Genomic DNA, 18,115 nt, shown 5'->3' with positions numbered 1-18,115 from the left:
AATCCTTTCTTCTCTCAGGCTCTGCAGAGGCTACCTAGAAGACCTGAAACGGAACATCCCCCCTCTTCTTCCGTACATAAAATCAATTTAAGAAGCTGTTTTACATCATCCTGGTAAGTACTAAACTGCAACATTATCAAGCTCTATTTGCCTCCCCTTCACACTACTGTGTAAATAGCTTCCCTGAAGCTGGAATAGCCTAGGCCAGATACAAAATGATTTAACCTCTTTCAAGGAGAATTTAGTGACAGCAATTATTTTAAGCCCTTTTGTAATAAAAAAATTGCCACAACATGAACACACGCTCACAATAATCAATGAGTGAAGTTTACTGAAAAGCAGTAAGTGGTGCTTCACAAGCAGACATTTCTCATTTGATTTAAAGAGAGAGAAATAATAGAAAAAGCGAAAGTAAATTAAAGAGAAAGAAACTATTTTGGTTACCTTTCTCACATTTCTTTTTGGAAGCTGACGAAGGAGGAGGAATCATAGGTAATTTCATCAACTCAGCACGATTTGATTCATTCAGTAGGTAGTGGGACTTATAGGCATATGAACTGAACAGGGGGTCTGAATGATCCTGCACTACCAACCCTATACGAAACAAACAGAAAGAGATGAGTTGCAATGAAACTACCCATGATTCCATAAAGGAGAAAATAAAATAAATCAAATGAACACCTCTAATGCATATATGTGTGAATGAAAAAAAGATAAAATGAAGAAAAAGAAAAGTCTGACAGAAAGGTTCTTCACTAAGAAAGAGGTTATGTGTTGGAGAGACTAAATTAAACTTAACTGGAAAAGCTTATGATGAATAAGCTGCTTCTAGGTGGATTTTCAGTTGTGCTTTTACCCTTAATTTATGCATTTATAGAAAAGCACAAGAAAAGCAACCAATTTTAAATCTGTGTGACCCGCCCTCCCTCCCAAATGCAAAAAGCAAGCTAATTTGAAGAGCTGGGGGATGATGGTCACTGCATCAAAGGTCATGCTGTTAGTTGGGGCTACAAACTGAAAAAGTGGATGTTGTACACAAGAACTCACCACCCCACTTATTACAAATCTATCTCTAAGATCTTATCTATGGAAGTGTTTTGCCTTTATAGTTGTGTTGGAAAAAAATAACAAGGGGGGTCAGTGATTCTGCAAGGCACCAGAGGGGAAAGAATGGATGAAAGTTCTGCCCTACGCCGTTTGTTTTTAAGTAAAGCTCCACCAACCCTGCCCTCCCACAGCTACTTTGAGCAGTCAAGCACTCTGTTCTCCTATACACCTTTATTTCAAACGATGTGTTTGCATTTCTCTGTCTTTCTCTACCAAGAAGAGTTTTTCCTCATTGCTCCAAAGAGCTAGGCAGCCCAGGTGACTGCCCCATAGCTACAGATCAGAAGCACTTGGCCAGTAATTCATGGGAAGAGCAGAGCAACTGAGACCCAAAGAAGCAGGAAAGATGAGCTACCAAGAAAGCCACCAATTCTTCCCCTTGTGGGACACACGCAGAGCTGAGTGCTGTAGAGAAGCTTTTGAAATGGGGTGCCTAAAAAACTGCTGTAAGGAGAATAGCGTCAGCCTACCTGGAAAGCATGTCCTCAGGAGGATTCATAAAACAAGCATGACCTACGCATGCAATTAGGTGAACTATAATGTGCTTAATGAAGGATATTTCAGGAAGGTGAATAAGAAGTCTTAAAATATACCGTATCTGAAGTACCTCATGATAAGCAAGTTTGTGTATTTTATAGATTGTCTCATATCTACATTTTCTCACTTCAGTAATGCTTTGCATCCAAATACAAAGTTCCTCCTTCTGACACCAACTAAAACTAATTAAATAACCGTTCTCACATACAGATGCCCAAGTATTTCTAAAGCATTCAGTTCCCCATTTCTTTCTGAGCAGGTACTCTCACAGTGCTCCTGCCACAGATGCTGTCCTCACCTTATGTCCCTCATGCTGACCACATATGACTAGACAGGACTCAATTCAACCCATCCGGGGGAGTTTGCTAAATGTAAACCTCGCACAATCTTTCTTCGGTGAAGCACACTGGCTCCTGATTCCAGCTATGCCTAGTAGAAACAAACCCCACAAAAATTTTCTAGAAGAACAAGTACATAGTTGCTGTAAAATACAGAGGATTCAGTCAGTGGTAGCTGTTTGTAACTTTTCAAGTTCTCATTACTAAGACTTAGTGAATATACAGGACAGGAAGTTCCATCTGCTGGGGTTCAGAGGTTACTTATATTGCCAGGAGAAAATACAGACTTCTGTAGTTTCATCTCTGATGAAGCTAGATTCAGGTATAAACAGAATTACTAAAACAATGTCAAATGAAAAAAGTAAAAAAAAAAAAAGAAAAAAACCATGAAAACTTTCTTCTGCACTTCATTTATTTTTTAGAAATAAATGCAGCTCTGCATCTCCAGCAAGCATAAGACTCCTTTACTGTAATTCAGTTTTGAAATTCTACTCCTAAATTCTGATTTCTGTGTCACATATATAAGATGGATGCCAAATAGCAGGTATTCCTTTTCATAAAGCTTTTAAATAGGTTCTACTCAAGAGAAGTAGGAGGCCTCTGTTTTACACCTTTGCATCACAGAGTAAGTAGCCAAAACTTGGAGAAAAAATTCCCAAGGAGATTCATATGTACCTGTAACAAACTACTGCAGATTTATAATCTAAGTAGGCTCTTCCATGATATTTGGATCTTAAGTCAGCTTCAGGCATCTGTAGTAGCTGGCCACAGGTTTAATAAAAGTACAACTTCAAAGAAATTTATTTAGCTGGTTTGTATCATGCAAGATATTTTGATACTACAGCTTAATAGTGTTTTAAAATTGGTAGAAAACCAAATATTTAGGATAAGCCCAATGGCAAAAGCCTGCCATTGCTTTCCATTCACACCTTAGTACAAACACAGCTTTCATAATTGAGATCAGCGACATCCGCCTCAGCGTGGTTCTCTAATAGCTAAGATCCCATGACCTACCTCATGTAGGAGCAGAGCAGCAGGACAAGACATCATCCTACTGTACAGAATTCTTCACGTTAATACTTACAGGGGCAGACTAAAGCCACTGTTGGACCTTGCCGAGAGACATTTCTACTCTGACATTCAAACCAGGAAGATCCACAGAAACTCTTCTGTCATAAACCTATATCTGATCCTGGGACCAGACTGACTCCGGACAACTGAGATAAAAAACATAAAACCAAAGTGCTGAAAATATTATGGCACTGCTCTACCTCCCACAGAAATTGTTTTTAATGATTCTACTCTAGCTCTAGAAAACAAACAACTTCTTTCTACGTATTTAGGTTGGGCTTTTGGACATAACCATTGGTTAAATTAATAATGTTGAAGGATAGGTATTCGTTTTTCTCAGAGTTCGCATCTGATGCGGAATGCCCCAAAGCATCTGCTAACAGAATGCTACATCACACATTTTCAGCTAGCTCTATTTCAAAGACATGGCAACTGGCCTGGTTTTGTTGTTCAGACTGTGCATTTGTACAGGGAATAATACCATCACCCAAAATTAAAACACTAAACATATATAAGGCTACCTAAAAACCTAAAATAAAAGAGCATAAAGACACATACAATGTCAAATTTGCATGTGTACATTTATGCAATGCTGAAGTAAGTCACATCACACATATCCTGTTTTGGGGTGGCCCCAAAACTTTTAAATAAGCCCACAAAAGGAGAAACACTGAACCATGTTGTAAACATCTTTTTACACATTCAGAAGAGCTTTTCTAAAGAAAAAAGAGAAACTTACTGTTTCTCTCTGAGCTTCTGGATTTTTTAAATATTTTATTTTAAACTTGATCCTTTGTGATGGCTCCTAAATTACTTGGAAATGAGGAAAGAGGAAGAAAGGAGAGAGGTAGAAAGGAAATTATTCTGGCACCATCTTTCCCTTCCTATTCAAAGATCTTTAATTACTACTTTGCTCTTGCAAATTCAAGGCAATCTTTCTCATACTCAACCTCCAACGGAATGAACACAATTGAAAACAAGTAACTTCAGGATTCATCTCATTTTCACTTCCTTATTAGTGACTTTCAAAGCTGCTGAAAAGAATATATCTAACAAACTTTTGAAATACTGTATAAGATACATACTTTTATTCAAACACCTAACCGTGTCACTTTGATTAATCTGAGAGAATAATGATATTTTTGCATTATGAGACTAAAGCAACTGATGCACCAAACCTTTTCAACCTGCTATCTGGCAGAAGACTAGTGACTTAAGAGCCATAAAAGTAACAAGTGGAAAGGGGGGGGGGGGGGGGGGGGGGGGTGTGAAGAAAAAAGAGAACTTTGGCATATGGAAAATCGCAGCATGAAACTTGTTTATACACTATTGCAAATGCTTTTCTGTCAAAGTTCTCAAATGCAATGGTAGTTATAAATTAAAATGAGTTTTTCTAGTTCATGAGTAAATCCTACCTTTTAGCCTTAAAAATTTAAACAGTTTTAAGTTTGTGAGTGGTGAAAGAATCCCATTCTGCTTAATAGACAGCAAATAAAAACACAGCATCCATTCTCAGCTTGCAATGGCTGGAATTACGGGCTTGGCATCCACTTTTTCCTACTGGCAAAACAAGTAGGCCTTCTGAGTACCTATCGCTGTTTCTGAATATCAAATATTATGGACCAAAATAGCAAGTGGAAGTCTCATGAGAACTGCTGACCAAAAAAAAAAAAAAAAAAAAAATCACAGGCAGCATTTAAATCCCAGAGAGCCCTAAGGGAGGAGTTCTTTATGAAATACATTATTTTTATCACTAAACTGCACAAGTGACCATAGAACTATAAAACGGGAAAAAACAAGTGTGCTCACCTCTTGCACAAACGAAACAAAAGCCTACATTTACAGCTGATGAGGAGTGATTCCTTTTGGAATGGTTACTACAGATGAGAATGTGGGATGACACAAACAAGCTTCCTGCAGCAATACAGCCATCTCCTGAGTGATAGGCAATGGGACATCTGAAACATCTCACCATGCGACCTGTTTAATATAAATGCAGAAAAATGCACCATGTCACCCTGGAGTCAGGATATGGTAGAAGACACCACAGACAGATGCAAGGCTGATTTTTATTCCAATCAGAGTACTAGATTAAAACAAACATTTACATCTTAAAAAAAAAAAAAAATCCACAAAAATTAACTCTTAACTTTCACTTTAAAACTCTGTTAAGAAAAAAATACATGGTTTTAATCATTCTACAGTTTACTTGTTTTGTTTAAGTATTTTGGTTAATTTCTAAAAGGATTCTTTTTTCCTTGAAAAGTAATTGCTCTAAAGGCCACTACCAACTGCCTTTTAAAAAAAACCCCAAACATTCCTTGGCCTTGCACTACTAACCCTTGGCTTCCATTAAACCCAGCAACAAAAGATGACTTAAGTGTTGCGGATCCAGGTACACTTCAACAGCAGTCTCAGGCTGCTAGTTTTTTTCCCCACCCACGATAGACTTAAGTTAATGACCTCATTAAGAAGGAAACCCTTGTTCCTTGCTGCATGCTGCATTATAGAGGGTAGAGTTATATTCATTGTTATTGTGATGACGCATTTGAGTTTCCTCCTGTTCAAAGCCAGCTCTGTTCTCACCTTTGCTTGCCTTATGAATATCCTTATCCATTGAGCAGGCACTACAGCAATGCTGCGGGCAACGAAATCCTCGTGACTCGAACAGAGCAGTGGCAAACTTGCGAACACAGGCCTCGTGATAAAATTTACCACATGTGTTGACGGAACAGCGCTTCACATCTTTGCCAGGAAGTTTGCATGAAAAGCACGTATGTTCGCCTTGTAAAAGAAAGAATAAAGAAGCCCAACTGTAATGGCCCATTCTTTGAGACAGGTGTTGTTAAAAAAAACATTCTGAAGCGAACTGTTACGCTGGCTTGAGCAACACAGGCTCCTTCCCTTCAAACAGGTAAGCGAGTTACTATAATCCACAATAACTATGTAATTGCTGTTAACATAAAAGCCCCTTATTCTGAGTAAAACCTTAAGCCATTTATTACGTTTTTTCTTACCAGGTACTTGCTAAGTGGGAAATGAGAATCTGGCCTCAGAGGTTAAAAAAGTAATAGAATAAATCAAACCCACTCCCAAAACCTAGAAACTTACCATCTCAGTTTGCTCTGACCAGAATATGGCTCTTTAGCAAAGTGGGAAATCCCTCCCCATTTTTCAGACACAGGACCGTTTTTTCAGACACACTCACCATTTTTACACTCAGTGCAGATGAACTTCTCATCGGGCATTGACTTGAGGCCGAGACACTCCATATGAAAGACGCTGCAACACTCGCCCTCGCAGGACACCAAAGACTCGCCAGAGCTCTCGCAGATCTTAAACAAGCAGACAGCTAATCAGAGAACAAAAGGTACCTGACAGACTTAAATGCAAATGACTACCAGAAGTTAACATAGAATCTGGCTGAAATCTCTTCAGAGTTAAGATAAGGCAAGAGAACTGGCCTACATCCCACAGCAGACCTGGAAAGTCTCTGGGCTGGAGACAATCCCAGCACTTTCTGCTTCTTGCTCTGTTAACAGTGTGAGCCTGGACGGAGATAGGAGAGGCACTACAGGATCTATCTGGACTCCTTGTTTTCTCATGCACCTGAAGAGCAAGAGAAGCTTGTTCCCTTACAACTGACCAGGAAACTCGCCAGAAGATTCCAGGATTTTCTCTCCAAAATACTGGAAAATTCTCACTCTGCCCTATCTTGAAAGAACTTCTGGAATCTCCGAATGGAGCAGAAAATGGCATCTACTTTTTCTACTTACTCCAGCAGGTATGGATTAGATCCCACTTTCTAGCTTTTGAGCTTTCTAGCATGTGGGAGGGCCTATGAATCATTTCCAGAGCACAAAAACTCCTAAAAGCCTAAATATTTTATCTGAGATGTTGAATTACGAGACATGGTTAAAACAAAGTAGTGTAATTTGAAAAGTCTCTCAGTTCAAACTAACAGAAATGGATGATACATCTTTAGTATTCATTTCTTTACAGTACCATCATTTACCTGACAAACAGTGTCTTTTTTATTTGTTCCAGTTCCTCTCCTGGACAAGCTGGAGTCTACCGACTGCACATCAGAAGCATCAGCATCGGCAGTAGCTGATGGGCTGTCTGAACGTTTTCCAAAACTACCCTACAAAGAGGAAAAATCCAAGACACTCAAACAAGACACTTCCAAAGGACAACCACATTGTGAAAAAGTATTTATGTCACCACTGATTAGAAGATCATTCAATATGTCAAGAGATGCAAAGGTCCTTGAAAGTTGCTGAACTTCGTTAGAATGATACAAGTGCTGCCTTCTTGACGTATCTTTTAGCTGTACAAGCAAGATATCTATCTTACTTTTTCCAGACACCTCTCAGTTTTACACCAAATAAAGCAGCATCCCGCAATTCCCAAAGAATCTAACAACCTTCCAAAGAGCAAACCAAGTCAGTGATCTAAACCAATGTTTTGCCAGACAAAGTAGGAAAATTTGTAAAGAAAGACTGCAACTTTTTTTATATTAGTACAATGGAGGGGATTAGAAAGAAAAAGACTAGGCTTTATTTTTTAGACAATAAAAGACATGAAATTTGTAGAAAATACAGTGTTCACATACTTAGCAATATGCAACTGAAAAGCCTATTATACTGACAGATTAAACGAAGAAGTGCCTGTGAGAAACAATATGCCTTTACCTGTAAATCATTAAGTCCTCTTGAATCAGAGTCAGATGTATCTCTGTAAGCTGAACTAGTCAGTTCTACATCAGTTGAGGCACGACTCCTTTTCTTTAAAGGTTTACAAGAATCTGAAATCTCGCTGGCACCTTAACACAACATACTAAAATTAGTTTTAATATATGTTTGCAACTTTTTGCTTAAAATTAGTAAAGGAAAAAGATGAGAGACAGCCTGAAACTGTACTTTGTTTGCTAGCCTTAATTTTCAGTCTGCAATTTTGATACCAGTTTAATTCTCCCTGAAAAGCTAATTAACTGAAAACCACCCTAGGAAGACCTTTTGACAAACTTCTGAACATGCTGACATAGTGGAGGAAGCTACTAAATTGTCTATAACAGAGGATAAAACCTTAGGAGATTACCTCTTCATCATTCATCTTTAAAATATGGCTAAGCAAAGACTTTTTTTTTAAAGAAATATCCAGAAGAAGGACTTTTATTATGTGCTTACAGCACATTAACAAACACTATCTTTCCAACTAGCAATGCACAAATGAACAACAACCTCCCCCCCGCCCCGAAAACCCTCCCAAGAGAAATTAAGATCAGCATCTATCACGTTCATCACCAGAAAGCATTAAGACCTCTGCAGTTTACACAGAATGAAAGCCATTGCCGAAGTGTGATGAGCCAGGAAGTTTTAATGAAGTTTATTTTCGTATGTAACTCACCTTTCTGCAATCCTGTCTTCACTGCTGTCAGTGGAACCATTTCAACCTGTTTGAATAGGAAAATCCATAGTTAAAACCAGAGGAATTTTTCTCCCTAGTATTAAAAAGAAAACATTTAAGTTTAAGCGATTAGCATCTCTGAACTCAGATGTAGTCTGTCATCCCCTTCTTAGTGCGAGCCTTCTTGTCCTGTTGGATTTAATCCTAGCTGCCTATGCTGAATGCCAGGAGACAAGGCAGCCATACGTTCACTAGCAAGGTCCTTTCCAATCACTCCCTTTGGGCATGAAGATGACAGCAAAGCTTTATCCGTGTCCAGCAGGCAGGAGCGGGGTTCGTTTTGGCAGCCAACCCTGATGCTTTTGTAAAACCCCACACCTGTGTAAGCACAAGTTCCCCTTAACAGGTATGACACTCAGGTTAGTGAGACACTTAATGCATTGCCATTTAAGGCACTTCCACCAAGCATGCACTCTTGAGCTCCTGGGAACAGACTTTCTCTCTGTATAGAGTGCTGCAAGGCGCCCAGCGATGGCGAGACGGACTTCGCACACAGCATTGCAGGGCTCTATACAGCTGGAAACTCAATGTCAGTATTCACTTAAGCAGACAAGTTTACAATCTTGCAAAAGCGCTTCAAGTTCTCGATTCTATATCAGAAGGATAAGTCTAGAAACTGTTCTGCCAATGTACATGTAACACGTGAGAATTTGGCGACTGTATAATAATTATAGAAGAAAGCTGTTGCCTAAATTCCTGTTTTTAAGCTTAAGAATTACAAGTAATTTCTTTACAATGTGGTTACATATGCATGTAGAAACACATTTAGTAAATATTTAAGGATTATTCTATAATTTTTTTAAAAAATATTTTATTTTGTTGTACAATAGGTAAAAACATACAATAGAAGGATTTGTATAGGATACATTTCGTAATACAAATATAAAATCTAAACAATCACTTTTATTTCTCCACTAGTCACTGTAACAGTAGCATTAACATTTTGTTTTTCCCATTAATTGTACTCGTTCCAGTTATAATTTTATACCAAGTTGTTGCAGACTAATTTGGGAATCAGTTGCAAGAAAACTTGACTTTGGGTAACAAATATTGTTGCATAATTGTAAGAAGTTAGTAAGATTTTTTTTTTTTAATATAACTTAATACATTCAAGGTTATGCGCATTACAGTGCATCTGTGTTTAATTTTTAGTCATATACTTTTCCTGAGAAAAGCACTTTAATGTTCATAGTCTTAGTTAGCTAGATAATATAAGCAAGCAAAGCTAACTGGGATCCATGAAGTTCATATTGTTGGTTCTTATACCTTTGTTAAATTAAGAAACATTTACAAACATAAAATAACTAATTTGAAAATAGGGAGGCTGCAACACCTCATGCCAAGAGGCTTAAGGGACTACATCAGGTATCTTACGCCCAACATTTAAGTTGCTTCAAAGTTTCAGCAAGAAACTTTCTAGAGTTAGAGCATTTGTCTGCTGAACACAGATGTAAATGCTATGGCATCAAAAGAAAAATATGAAAAAAAAAAAAAAAGCAACTGGGTCCACTTTCAATCTCTGAAGTGAAGGAAGTGCAAAACAAAGCATAAAGGGCAAAGAATAAATTAAAATAAAAGAGATAAAAACAAGTTTTTCCCCTTCCCATATAAATCTTTAGCCTGACTGTCCCTTTTTAAAAATTCTCACTGGTAAAAACTATACTATGAAACATTTTATATAAAATTCTCAGGTTTCAAGTGGAGAGGCCCTCGAAGTGGGAAAATCAACCATGTAAGGAAAAGAACCAACAACTTTGACAAACTTGTTAAAAAGTGTATTCAGTTTTTAATATTAATGTCCATCCACTGAACTTTCCTACTCATTTCCACGCAAAATTTTTTATAAATTTTTTTAAAGCAACAACATTTGTCTGTCTGACATCCAGATTAAAGGAATGCCCTGTACATGTTAGATCTACTTAAGGAAAAAAAAACGTATATCCCAGAAGACCTGTTTTGCTGATGTCTGCCAACATAAAAGTCTGACTATTCATCTTTAAGTTAAATCATTCTTAAAGTCCATTTTCAAAACTGGTCAGATTAATCAGTCTAACTTCATTTGAAAAACAAAACCTCAATACAAACCAGCAGCTAAATCAAGAGCAAAAGGAAGGAACCTGGTGGCAATTCCATCAAATAGAAATTACTGAAACAAAATCATTTTGCTCATAACAGAAATCTCAAAGTAAACATGGCAGGTTCATTAGGAGTCTTGCATCATTGAGTTCCCATTTTCCATAGCCTGACTGATACTGTGAAGATGCCAGTAGCAGAGTCACAGCAATGGTATTGACAAGGGGATTTCATGAAGGATAGTCCAAAACGAAACCCGATGGGGAAAAATGGAGAAAAATAAAAAGGCACCAATATAAGCCACAACATTTATGAATACAATATATTTTAACTCTCTACATGGAGGAAGCCAACCTGCTCCTTTTTGATCTTCTTCTTTGGCACAACTTCAGTGGATTTCTCAGACTCTGAGCGGGTTCGAATCGATCTTCTCTGTTGCTTCTTTTCTACAGAACCTGAAGAAGGAAAAAGGTTTCCATTATATGATTCCTTGTATTTCTGAGGTACAGCAAGATGTTCAACACCAAAACAACAGATAAAGTAACGAAACCAAGACTCTTTCCTCTTTTGAATGTTTTATTTTTAAATTCAGTTCCAAGCTATTTGCCAGCTGGTGCTGTGGCTGCAGACAACACGTTCTGATTCCATAGACAGAGAGATCAGCTTCAGAAAAAAACACCAGTAACAGAGCAAAACAAAAAGCTGGAATCCAGTTTAGGGCAAACAGAATTTCATAACACATCTCTCAAGCACAGTCTTCACTTTGGTTAATTTTTAACCAAATAGTCCATCTTTGGCATTTATGGGAAGGTATCCACAATCAACTTCTTGAACTAAAACAAGCTAGAAATTTAAGACGCAAAACATAGCTTCCAAGTTTTCACTCAAAACACCAGTTCTGTCCCCCTGCTCTGCTGCAGGATGGCCTTCTATCAGAACTGGCTAACACAAAAAACTTCAAGCAAGAACCACGCTGTAACACGTGCCATCAGTATGAAATCTGAACACTCAACTACAGATTTCGAGAGGTGAAGAAAAACCCAACACAAACAGAAGCAGTGATCATGATGTGTTATTATAATTAATGAAAGTAAAAAAACCAAGTTTTTGAAAATATTACCATGGAAAACAAACTCAAATTAATGAAGGTTATTATGACATTTCAAGGGATGAAGTAGGAACTACTGTTTTTTTGACAACTAAGGTTGGCAAAATCAGAAGACCTTTCTATGCTACGGTACCTGTAACAAAGGGCATATCGAGAAACATGTACACAATACTTAACACCATGCGCAACTTTTGAAGCAAAGTACACACTTATTGCTGTACTGACAGAAAACTGGAATTTGAAGATTTACAATTATCTGTTGTGAAGCATTATTCTTGTTTTTCAGTTTGGGGTGTTTCACCTAAAGAAGACAGGAATGTAAAATACTTTGTATTCTTCCAAGCAAAAATGCAAACTCTTGGGACCAGGAATTAGCTTACTGTGTCAGATGGACGTACTGTTAGAAGTTGTAAACCTGTGTCTTCTCGTTAGGAGATAAAATATCTAGAGAGATAGGCAGGCTTTAATCAGACACTGAAAGAAAGCCTTTCAAAAGGACTCCAGAAACAAAATGGAAATTCATCTTGGTTAATTGGATAGGCGTTTTTATCAAGGTTGCATGGCTCTGGAATATCTCAGTAACTAAACTTTACAGCTGAAAAAGATGTTGTTTTACAATAACTGTATTTCTGAGGGGAAAAAAATTGTTTTTCTTCAAGGGAAAGAAAAGTTTTACAGCATACTAACTAATTAATAACAGCAATGAGTTATTAATAATTCAGAAATTAATAACTCAGCTCAACATCCTTCATGTTAGCACACGTGTAACTTTCGGTTCCAACAAGCTGCATCCTTTGAGAGACACACGCAACTACAATGGATCTCAACACTAAAGCTAAGGGCCATCTTTTGTCACCTTTGTGTTCGGCCAAAATTCTCTCAGCAGCTTGAAGTAAATTTGAGCAAGTGTGACCAAACAGTTCATTTAATCAACAAGGTATTTTCTCCCTGTGCTGCCCCACTGTAGTAAAGGAAATAAGATGCAAGCCCTGTATCAGAGGAGAAGCTCCAGAATCAGTGCATCTAATAATGGCTGAAAGCAATATTGATCAATGCAACAGGCACTTTTTCATCTTCCCGCTCTCCAAGGATCCAGTGCATCACCTCCACAATGCTCCTATCCCGTCTTCATGCATATTTTGATCCAGAGTTTCAAGACAGATTTCAGACCAGCAATCTACCTCACTACTGGCCAGGTCAGGTCAGGTTAATCCTGTTTCAGCTGTATGTGGAGACCAGAGGCACTATGAATTCTCATAGCTGTTCTCTTATTATCAGATTTCAAGTTACAGAATTATTTTCCCGGCATTATGGAATTCTGTATATCTAACTGCAGGTAATTAACAAGGACTCCCAGAGTCATTCTGTAAAATACTTTACCGTAAAGGTATTCTGAAGTTCCGGTGACCTTAAATTTGAAAAAAGGACTTCGCAGTTATGTTCCATGAGAGGGGACCAATAACTGTCTGGACTTTGGAAATGGCTTTGAAAGTGACTGTTTGGAGTGTATACTGAAGTAAAGCTCATGCACTCTATAGGGTGTTATCAGGTGGAGTTTTACGTATCCAAAAAACCTAAGAAAATGAAAAAAGAGAGGCTCAGAATTCTCACCCCCCTACGTATGAAGAGCCATTGTGAAGGTGAAGCCTTTAGTTCCCAGGTGAGAGAAACAAAACAGCGATCACCTCTCCTGCTGCAACGCAATTAGAAGTAGCAACTGTTTGAAAAAACAGAAGTAGCTACAGCAACTAAAACTGGAAAGAAGAACCACTGTCGACAACAGCAGAGGAAACCCCACTCGCACCAGAATATCCGGAGTACTCAGCCTGTATTGTAAAGTCCCCAAATACAGTCCACAAAACAGTGCATATAAAAATAAGCCTACCTAAAAACTACACAAGTACAGAAACTGAAGCGTGTTTGCAGAGGACAGTGATCTCACATACGTTGACCACTGAGGTTTTTGACTTGGGAATCTCAATTTATTTTATGTTTGGAAAGGGAGAAATAACCAAACAGACGGATAGTTGAAGCATAAGTGACACTTGGCAACATTATGAGATTTTCTTCTCAAGAAGAAAAGAGCAGGGTTTTTTCAGCATGTGTACTATAATAAGTCTTCCATCTTTTTTTGCTTCCATACCATGAGCATTTGTACATCCTACTGTGACAGAAAATCAAGGTGTTCTGCTGCAACCTAAAATTTATTTTTATATACCCAATGTAAAACTAAGTATGTTTGAGACTCTACCAAGAATGTGATTACAAGCACAGTAACAAACATGCAATAGTTAATGGGGATTTTACATTGCCTGCACAAAATCTGCAGTTGAAAAACAGAAGTCACTGTAAGGGCTGGAGGAACTTGAAAAGCTCTTGGGTTTAGGATGACTCAAAACCGTCTCTTTTCAGGAACCTCCATCCTTTCACCAAAGGGTATCTGTCTTCTCTTGAGGATGAGAGGACATACCGCAGGGAAATTTCTGCTGGTGGGGAAAAGCTCAATCCCTCTGGAAGCATTCCCATTAGCTATTTCTCAAAAATCAAAACATGAAAAAAATGTTTTCCTGTTCCAAGTCTAGAAAGCACTCATCCCGTTTATCTTTCTTCATCTTCTCTACTACTGTACTACATATTAAACTTCAAATAGTTTGTTCCAGGCTTTCTCTTTTCAGCCTCAACCTCCATTATCTGCTTCAGTGTTTCTTCTCCCTTAGACATATTACTTCAAAACTTGGTGCTTTATAATGGGGCCCCTAAGATGCCTTCAAGAAGTCAAGCATTATCTCATTTTGCTGACGGAGTTAGTTGAAGCAGTTTAAAAAAATCACTATCCTTTACAAAGGTCATGCAGGAACTCAACAACAAAGTCTAGCAAAGCACCCATCCTGATTCAGAGCTATTCCTTATTGCACTACGCCACTTCCAGATTCTCTTTCTTTGATCCCAGCTGTTGTATTTTACATTTGGTGCCAAAAGCCATTACAATACTCTGCTAACACACATCCACCGTGTTGTCTTCTAAAACAGCTTGCCATCTGCTCTCCACAAGGCATCCATCTTTCTAATATGTTGACTTAGATACTGTAAATTGCAGACGCTAAAAGTTCAGAGGCCAAACCAGCTAATCCCATCACAAAGACATCCTGTGTTTCTCAAGCATCTGGGCTCATCATGTGTTATATTAGCCATGCTTGTTACAACTATTATGTAAACAGAAAGATGTTAATAATTTTTAACTAATGAGAAAATGTCGGCTTTGATATTTGAATTTAAATGCTAGATTGCTAAAATTCAGACAAGGATTCTGCAATTTTGCCTACCTGTTGACCCAGAAGTTGTTTCAGGAGAGGACACATTTTGCACTGCTGCTTTTTCATTTCTCTGATTTGATGAAGAATTAAGTTTCTCTTGTCCTTTGACGCTTATTTCTGTTTTGTTACCAACTCCCTTAAAAAGAAAAAAAAGAAAAGATTGTCTTAACCTATTTATATATGTGTTGTTGCTAACAGGCATATTGATCTACTCCTAATTTTCAGAACAGAAACATTCAACACTCTTCAATGCAACACATACACATGATTATATCTACTACTGAGCTGCTTCCCTGCAGAGCTTTCCATCCCTCTCAATCTCCACTTACACACAAGGAAAAAAAAAAAAAAAATACTCCAGTGACTTTTCTAAACATTACCTTCTCTATAATGCTTAGGATGAAATAAATACCCTCCAGGTAGAGAGGCAGGAGGAGGCAGAGAAATAGTCCTAAACCTTTTCCTTACACTGACTGTGAGAGGCTGCTGTGCACCTGAAGGAAGCTAGGAGGCAGAACTCATTTTAAAAGTCTGTTATACAAAATGTAGTTATTACTTTTTAGTACATTATTAACAGTTTTGTCATCTCATTTGCTTCCCACAAATCCATTGATTTTAAGATTTACGGAGAATTTCTGGATTACTTCAGCTAGGAAGCTGGAATTAAACAGCTTTAATATTTTCAATGTGTTATGAGCAAAAATGTGACCATCTGTCGGGAGCTCCTCTGCCACCAGTCAAAATGGTTACTGCCAGAGACTTTTGGATGCACTGAAATAAAGAGTTCAGTGCACTATAAGATTCTGTTGTCACATCTGTCCTTTGTTAGATTTAATCTCTCCAATGAAAGGAACATGTATTGTGAAAACTTCATGGACACAAGTTTAAGCTCCACAGTTAAGACAGACTCGGGATAATTTATGAACAAAAGAGGAGTCACTACACAAAGTACATACCTTAGTGGAATAAACAAACTGATCGATGAGTTTTCCATCACCAGCAGCATTCTGAAGGGCAAAAACCTGTTCAATTTTAACAACTGGAGACATGTTACATTTTTGAAGATCCAAGTTGTGCATGGTTATTGAAGCTGGTAAGGATTTTCTAGCTGCAGCTGTTTTCCATGCAATTTTTACAGGAGGTGGCTCCTCTTCTTCCACACTTGACTGCCTCCGTTGGCTTTGTCTTCGCACCTCAGCATTTGAAGGCGATGCCGCTACCACGTTGGCATGTTCTGGTTGGGTGTTCAACGCTGGCTTCGGTCGTCGGTTCTTCTTGGTCTCTGATTTAGAAGCAGCAGTCTTTTTGGCTTTTGACAAAACCTCCTCTGGCTCTTTGTCTATATAAATGAAGGTGTATTGTTCTATCCTTTCTTCCCGAGTCATTTTCAATGCTTTCTCAGCATGGGCAATACCAATATCCCACTGAGCACGCTCCCTTTGCGGCCTTGGTTTGCGAATCTTAAGGAACAAAGATAAGCAGCTAATTACACTGAAGATTTTGCCACGTATAGCACTTAAAATGCAATCCTGAGGTTCTTTAAATCTCCCAGGCAGCAGATTTAAGTTTGCTCTCCATTTACAGTGTATTTTTTGAAAGGTGGACAGTGAATCCTCTGCTCAGAGTACAAGCAGACACTCGAGCTGGATCAGATGATCATCACAACTAAAAGTGTCTACCCTGAGTTACAACTTCACTAAAGACAAGAACAGGCGGTATTCGAGCCCATAATTCTGTTATGAGACACAGAATTAATACCAATTTATCTACTTTTTAAATCCTCCTAATTTTTCTATAAACACTCTTTTCCTGCCACTTCAATATTTTGATTAGCATAAATAGGGACTGAAGTAGTCCGTCTACACAGTACATAATTCCTGTAAGCTAACACTTCCTTTCCAATAAAAAAATGGAAAAGAACATATCCACTAGTATCAGGGGCTGGAAGAGTGTCCTTTAAAAACTACATTTTCCAAAGAACAGGTTAATAGTGAACACACAGGCACTGTTTTAATATTCTGATACAGATGTAAAATTATCTCAAATGGCCAGGATGACTACCGTCATGAGGAGGCAACAAAATAGGTTCAGCTATCAGCCTTTTCACATGAAAGTCTTAAGAGTATGGAAACATTTTCATTATCTTTGTGAAAAACACTTCTGCCAGTGAAATGCAGACAACCTTTACAGGGTAAAGTACTACAGAGTTTCAGAACTGCCCCACGAGAGTTTCACTTACACAGGCACTGTTGATAACCCTCTACACAATTAGTGTTCATCATACCTTCTGTTTCTCAGAGTGGTTGCTGGCTTGCTTAGCAGCCTCAGCCAATAATTGCTCATACTGTTTGTGTCCTTTGTACTCTCGAACCCGCTTCTCGTGCACCCACGCCCTCTCTGGCTGGTTGCTAAAAAACTGAACATGGTATTCACGGGCACCTGAAAATGAAAAACTCTAGTCAGCAGTTTTATCAACATCGCTTTGCTGGTTTAGTTTATGCTTTCGTCCTCCACATTACTCAATTCCTGCAGATGGAAGTACCTAGCTAAAGTTTAGAAATAAGATGGGCCTAGATTTATAACAGTTTAAGACGGGAAGATAAGTATACCTTGCCCACACTGAACACTCACACACTTATCGGTGTCTTCTCATAAATACATTGACTTGAGAAAAGTGGAAGCATCTGTGCACAAGCCTAGTTTGCACAGGCTCATCTGTAGAGGCAATTTAACAGGTACTAGTTTTATACATTTCAGGAATAGTCCTGTTTAGCATACACACAAGCAGAATTCATCCCACAAAGGGAGTTCAAAGATAAGATATTTTTAATAAAGGAGGAACTACAGACACCTGATATACTCTGGAAAAGATCTTCCTCCCTTACCTCTTGTATTAATTTTGGTATGAACATCAAGCTGTGGATCACATGAAACCATGCAAGGCCACCACGGGTATGTTCCCACCTTGGACCAAACCAGATCGCCAACCTGAAACTTGATGTCATGGGTGACTTGTGTTGGAAGAGAAGGCAAGAACTGCTGGACCTACAAAGAAAATGCAAGCTTAAAGCCACAGAAGACAATTTAGTGCACTCACG

The 18,115-nt window shown here is 38.3% G+C and overlaps 1 protein-coding gene across 7 annotated transcripts in view; it reads right to left on the bottom strand.

The window, feature by feature from the left end:
• The window catches only part of NSD3 (nuclear receptor binding SET domain protein 3), a 53,464-nt gene that overhangs the window by 17,452 nt on the left and 17,897 nt on the right, over window positions 1-18,115 (bottom strand). For 4 of the 7 annotated variants that reach the window (XR_005933868.1, XM_030035514.2, XM_030035518.2 and 1 more), the window contains exons 4-15: window positions 17,903-18,062; window positions 17,302-17,456; window positions 15,974-16,477; window positions 15,027-15,153; window positions 10,950-11,050; window positions 8,463-8,508; window positions 7,748-7,878; window positions 7,069-7,197; window positions 6,262-6,388; window positions 5,640-5,837; window positions 4,863-5,033; window positions 445-594 (exon numbers count right to left, since the gene is read on the bottom strand). Coding sequence is in view for 6 of the 7 variants with exons in the window: in XM_030035514.2 (XP_029891374.1) it covers window positions 445-594; window positions 4,863-5,033; window positions 5,640-5,837; window positions 6,262-6,388; window positions 7,069-7,197; window positions 7,748-7,878; window positions 8,463-8,508; window positions 10,950-11,050; window positions 15,027-15,153; window positions 15,974-16,477; window positions 17,302-17,456; window positions 17,903-18,062 (1,999 nt within the window). In the remaining variant the exon portion in view is untranslated. Of the gene's footprint in view, window positions 1-444; window positions 595-1,942; window positions 2,074-2,872; window positions 3,200-4,862; window positions 5,034-5,639; window positions 5,838-6,261; window positions 6,389-7,068; window positions 7,198-7,747; window positions 7,879-8,462; window positions 8,509-10,949; window positions 11,051-15,026; window positions 15,154-15,973; window positions 16,478-17,301; window positions 17,457-17,902; window positions 18,063-18,115 lie in introns of those variants that run through there. The other 3 variants (XM_030035519.2, XM_030035520.2, XM_030035517.2) reach the window with 3 other exon arrangements.

This window comes from Aquila chrysaetos, chromosome 13, assembly GCF_900496995.4.
Source record: "Aquila chrysaetos chrysaetos chromosome 13, bAquChr1.4, whole genome shotgun sequence".
Taxonomy (NCBI): Eukaryota; Metazoa; Chordata; class Aves; order Accipitriformes; family Accipitridae; genus Aquila; species Aquila chrysaetos.
The sequence above is the reverse complement of the archived record's forward strand: the minus strand, read 5'-3'. Positions and strand labels throughout refer to the sequence as shown.